Source organism: Ictalurus punctatus, chromosome 4, assembly GCF_001660625.3.
Source record: "Ictalurus punctatus breed USDA103 chromosome 4, Coco_2.0, whole genome shotgun sequence".
Lineage (NCBI taxonomy): Eukaryota > Metazoa > Chordata > Actinopteri > Siluriformes > Ictaluridae > Ictalurus > Ictalurus punctatus.
The window spans coordinates 10,967,501-10,972,623 of NC_071284.1; the positions used below are offsets into that span (position 1 = coordinate 10,967,501).

General features: G+C 36.2%; 1 protein-coding gene across 3 annotated transcripts in view; it reads left to right on the top strand.

The window, feature by feature from the left end:
• alx1 (ALX homeobox 1) overlaps nucleotides 1–2,055 on the top strand; it is a 7,390-nt gene extending 5,335 nt beyond the window's left edge. For 2 of the 3 annotated variants that reach the window (XM_017465141.3, XM_017465140.3), the window contains exon 4: nucleotides 655–1,551. In XM_017465141.3, the coding sequence (XP_017320630.2) occupies nucleotides 655–993 (339 nt within the window). In that variant the 3' untranslated portion in view covers nucleotides 994–1,551. Of the gene's footprint in view, nucleotides 1–654; nucleotides 1,552–1,745 lie in introns of those variants that run through there. The other variant, XM_017465142.3, reaches the window with a different exon arrangement.
• The last annotated feature ends 3,068 nt before the right edge of the window (nucleotides 2,056–5,123 follow it).

Here is a 5,123-nt window from a genome sequence, read left to right on the forward strand (position 1 = left end):
ATGTTCTATTGTGAATAACACATGGGTTTATGAGCTTTGGAAATCGTTGCATTCTGTTTTTATTTACATTTTACACAGCGTCCCAACTTTTTTTTGGAACTGGGTTATATAGTATATCTATTTCCCTGAAGTTACCTGAGTAGATTCTAAGAAAATATACTGCCACTCAAAAGTTTATGAACTCTTGTATTAATTATTTTTTGCTAAACTTCTAGAAATGGTTCAAGTTAAATACTCTAGAAATTGGACTAAGTTAATAGGGAAAAAACCGTAACACTATTTTATAGGACAAAACATAGGTCTGTCTTGATCGCTCTAATTAGGCAATTAGCACACAACTAATAGCAACCAAATCAAGACAAATCTAGGTTAACAGTAACATACAGTTTTACAGTAACTGTACTTGTCTTTATAAAAGCACTAATTTTTCCCTTTACAATTTGCAAATCCTTTAATATAAAGATATCAGTGTTTGATTGAACACCTATTTAACTGATTAAGTGGATAAATTTTCATAAAATGTAAAATCATTCACACGTCCCAAAACTTTTAACTGGCAGTATACTTGTGCTCATTTACTGCAGTACAGACTAAAAGAGATATAGGCTCTCTATCATTGAAATTTGTGTGACATTTTTTTTAAACTCCAAACAGATACCCAATAACTTGTGGCCAGCTCCAACCCCTGGTGGCTCAGTGGTTTCCTCCTGCATGCTTCCACGTGGTTCTCCACCGTGTGTACCATCGCCGTACCCCCACTCACCACGAGCCCCTGAACACAATTACATTAGCTTCCCCAACCACCAGCAGAACCAGTTTGGTGTCAATCCTGTCTCCCTCAACAACTTCTTTACTGATTCGCTTTTGGCCCCAGCGCCAAATGGGCATGCAGCATTCGAAAGCAAGCCTGAGTTTGAGAGACGGTCGTCCAGCATCGCTGTCCTCAGGATGAAGGCCAAAGAGCACACAGCCAACATCTCGTGGGCCATATGAGCCCTGTGCTCAGAGTCTTATTCTCAACAGTATTAAATAACTTTAATGTATTGATAAAGACACAGATGTGGACAATTTCTTTGTACTAAGAAGAACTCCCTGCTCCTTGAACTGATCATTGACTGAAACGGTTCCATTGAGGAGCTTCAATTTGAGCCAGCATCACTTTTCATTCGTACTTTGAACAACTTGACAATACAAATTTACAATACTTGATTTACATTTTATGTGTAAATGAATGTCTTATGAATGTCAACAAACTTTTGCAATAGTGTGGCTTATTATGTATGACGCACTTATGGTGAAGTGAAAACAGTAACACAGGGAGCTTTATGAGCTTAACTACATTCTGTACTCAGGACTGGGGGGGTTGGGGGGGGGGGGGGGGTTGGGATGTGATGTCCTTGACATGCTTACACAAGTCACATGTCTGTGTGCCTTGAAGCAAAGCTGTGTACAACTCATAAATGTGGCTGACCGTTACTCTGCCACAACCAAAGGGGCACTTTGCACTCTGTAGGGATTGTATTTCAATAAATTTATTTGGAGATTCCACAATTATTGGTATTTATATACTGCATCATGCCCCATTTCTGAGAAGAATCAAATGCTATACTCTTACCCTAGATTTTTAAAAAATAAATTTTAACCTACATTCAAGCCTATGGTGAGTTAATAAAAAACAATAATCAAAATTGACATAAAGAACTGTTCAGTGTTAATTTTGTTCATTCAGTCATCTTCTTTAACAGCGCCATCCTGCTCAGGGCCGCAGTGAATCCAGAGTCTATCCTGGGAACACTGGTGTGAAGGGGGAAAACATGCAGCAGATGAACCGGTGGTCATCACACACACACACACACACACACACACACACACACACACACACACACACACGCACATGAAAGATAACCTGGAGGAAAGTCACAAAGCTACAGGGAGAACATGCAGAGAAACTCCACACAGACAGGAACCCAAACTCAGGGTATAACCGAAGACCCCCAAGCAGCGAGGTTTTAATCCTACCCACTTGTTACTCATGTGAAATGTCATCTTACACATTTCCTATTCAGTAACAACATATATATATATATATATATATATATATATATATATATATATATATATATATATATATATATATATATATATATATATGTTTGTATATGTATAGCACTGCCACTTCACCATCACTGAAATGGTACCCTATTTTTGTACTATAATGTTGAGCAACATAATTGTAAAAATAACAATTTGTGGTGCATTAATTAAACATAAAGGTCTAGTCTTGTAGTTTTGTGAGTACATTTTTACATTTTTTTAACCTTATAGAGTAATAATGAACCTGTACTTGTTCTGACAATTTATATTTTTTGTCACACAAATACTGTAACTACAGTATTTAATAATTTCAACAGGCTATTGGGGAATAACCTCAGTCTTGTCCTCAGATGTAGAAGAGCCTATATCCTGAGTGCTGTGTAATAAAAAAAAAAAACTTCAATTGACATATTTTATTCAGACCTAATTATTTACTATATCATAATGATTAATTTAGATAGATAAGATTCTATTCATAAGGTTTTAAATGACTCTTTTGGCAACAATGAGTTAATGTGATAAATATGTTATTTACTTGCCACTGGCTAGAAAAGTGAAGAGCTATACCAATATATTTGCTTAAAAGTATGAAAATATAAAGTTAAACTTATTTCAGATGGCTCAATATCTTAAAATGATTACAGAATTGTGTGAATTATGACTTCTAGTCTCTGCCTACAACGTGCCAAATAAAATATTTGATTCCAAGTGTACATTTCCACTGTACAGTGTAGCCAAAAGCAGCATCAATTTCTAACCTTAATATGAAGTTAATCATATTGTGAGACCCTAAAATCAAGATTTTAAATTTACTGCTGTAGCATTATGACAGAGTGAAATATCAGTAAATATTTAGCGACACAATTAGTGCAATTTTGCACTGATAAAATTATTACCACAAAATAGCAATTAGCTTTGGGTATGCACAGGCAGAGTTAACAGTTTTTGATTATAGTACTTTTAATAGGCCAGACTGTGTGTGTGTGTGTGTGTGTGTGCATATATGTCTGTAGATATTTGTTCATGAATTCTTGAGCTCTGTGACAATACCCCATCTCTGCACCACTGTTCGCTCTCTGCAGAGTTTCTGAGTGGTCCTCCCTGCTGTAGCACTGCAAGACAGATGAAGCAGGACATGAGAGGAGTGCAGACGAGATCCATCAGCAGGGCTGAATGGGTTTGACCCGGCGAGGTGAGCCTCAGTCATTAATACAGAGGCACACACGTGTGGGGGAGGAGACGAATCTCCCTGCAGCACTTCACTGCATCCCAGCTTTCAGTCCAGCAACAGAGCTGCTCAATCTCATCACATATTTTCATCTGTTATTCAAGTAAACTATAGGCTATTATTATGGAAAGCATTTTCTTGCTAGTCCTATGCCTGAATTATCTGTGCTTGGATTCCTTTTTACAATGGAAGTAAGTCCAAATTGGTTTTTGGCTGGGATTTCTGTCTGATACCCAGATAAGATTCTTGGCATCATTGCGAACAGCTCAGTTATAAAGTTCCAGTCATATAGAGGGCCTTGTAATAAATAGCACTACATGATTTGAAACCTATAGATGAGTTCGTTGAAAGATATTGCAGATAATTATTGGCAAATGGGTCAGAAAAGCAACCTGAGGACATTTTTATGATCATTCAATGTACTGGCAACCCATCTGGGGTGAATTGTCTCACCTTGCTCCCAGTGTTACCAGGATAGACTCCGGATCCATCACAACCCTGAGCAGGATTACTGAAAGTGAGTAAGGTCTAGCAGTTGAGATCGAACTCGTTCAAAATGCTAAATGTTCTAGGTACCTTCAAAATTAAAACATTTATACATCCTTCAAACCATTTGTGTATTCCAGTAACCTAAGTTTACATGGCTGAGGCATATTTTTGTACACAATATATGTAAGGAATAAAATATGATGGCGTGTGCTGTTATTGGAAAATAATTAATGCGAAGTTGGTGTGATTATAAGTGCTTTATTCCGCTTATGCCATAGCAATATGCCAACAATTACAACATTTCTTTCTTTATTATATTATTTATTTACTATTTATTATAATGAATGATGCATGGTACTTTTGATCCAATTATAGTTACATATAATGTTGTAGAATGTTCATAACTTATGTTATAACAGCCATAAACAGCTGTTCCTTCACCATTCTTTGTATTTTCTCGCTCTCTTAACATGAATAAGACAAAAACAAACAAACAAACAAACAACAACAAAAACCACACAGCTGGTCATGTTGCAGAGAAACTGGAAATTCACAAAGTCCTCTGTCTTGAAAACTCTTCCATGGTTTAAGACATTCTGACTGTTACAAAGCCCTGATACCAGAGATTCCTTCCATAAATGATAAATCAGCATCATACAGAAAAATCCATCATATCAATGAGTATATATTTATCTTTGGTAATGTTTGTAACAGAACATTTTTAATCCATTGATTATAAAACCTATATTTAACAAAGATTTTTTTTTTGATAAACTTGTGTTGTGTTTTTCAATTGTTTGATATCCATGAGAGCAGAGTATTTTTGTGAATTTTTTTTTTAACAAAAGATCAAAAGGTTACACAATAAAGACAATTTTTCCACAGCCTTCTTTGCTTATATTTACCAAGGGTGCCAATATTAATGGAGGGTTATCCAATAACAAAAAAGTTATTCAGTACCAACTGGGCCTGTGTGAAAATGTATTTGCCCTCGTATCTACTAATTCCCCAAATCTATGAAACTGCATTCATAATGGGGTTCAGCTGGACTAGACACAACCAGGTCTGATTACTGCAAACCCTGTTCAATCAAATCAACACTTAAATAGAACTTTTTCAACAGCTTGAAGTTGGTTAAAAGGTCTTGCATATGCATATGAAGTAATACACAGTAATACACAGTAATACACTATGGAAGAAGGTGATTGAAAAACAGTCTGGGAAGGGTTACAAAACTATTTCAAAGTTTCTGGGACTCCAAAGAACCACAGTAAGCGCCATTACCGCCAAATAGAAAAACGGCACAGTAGGG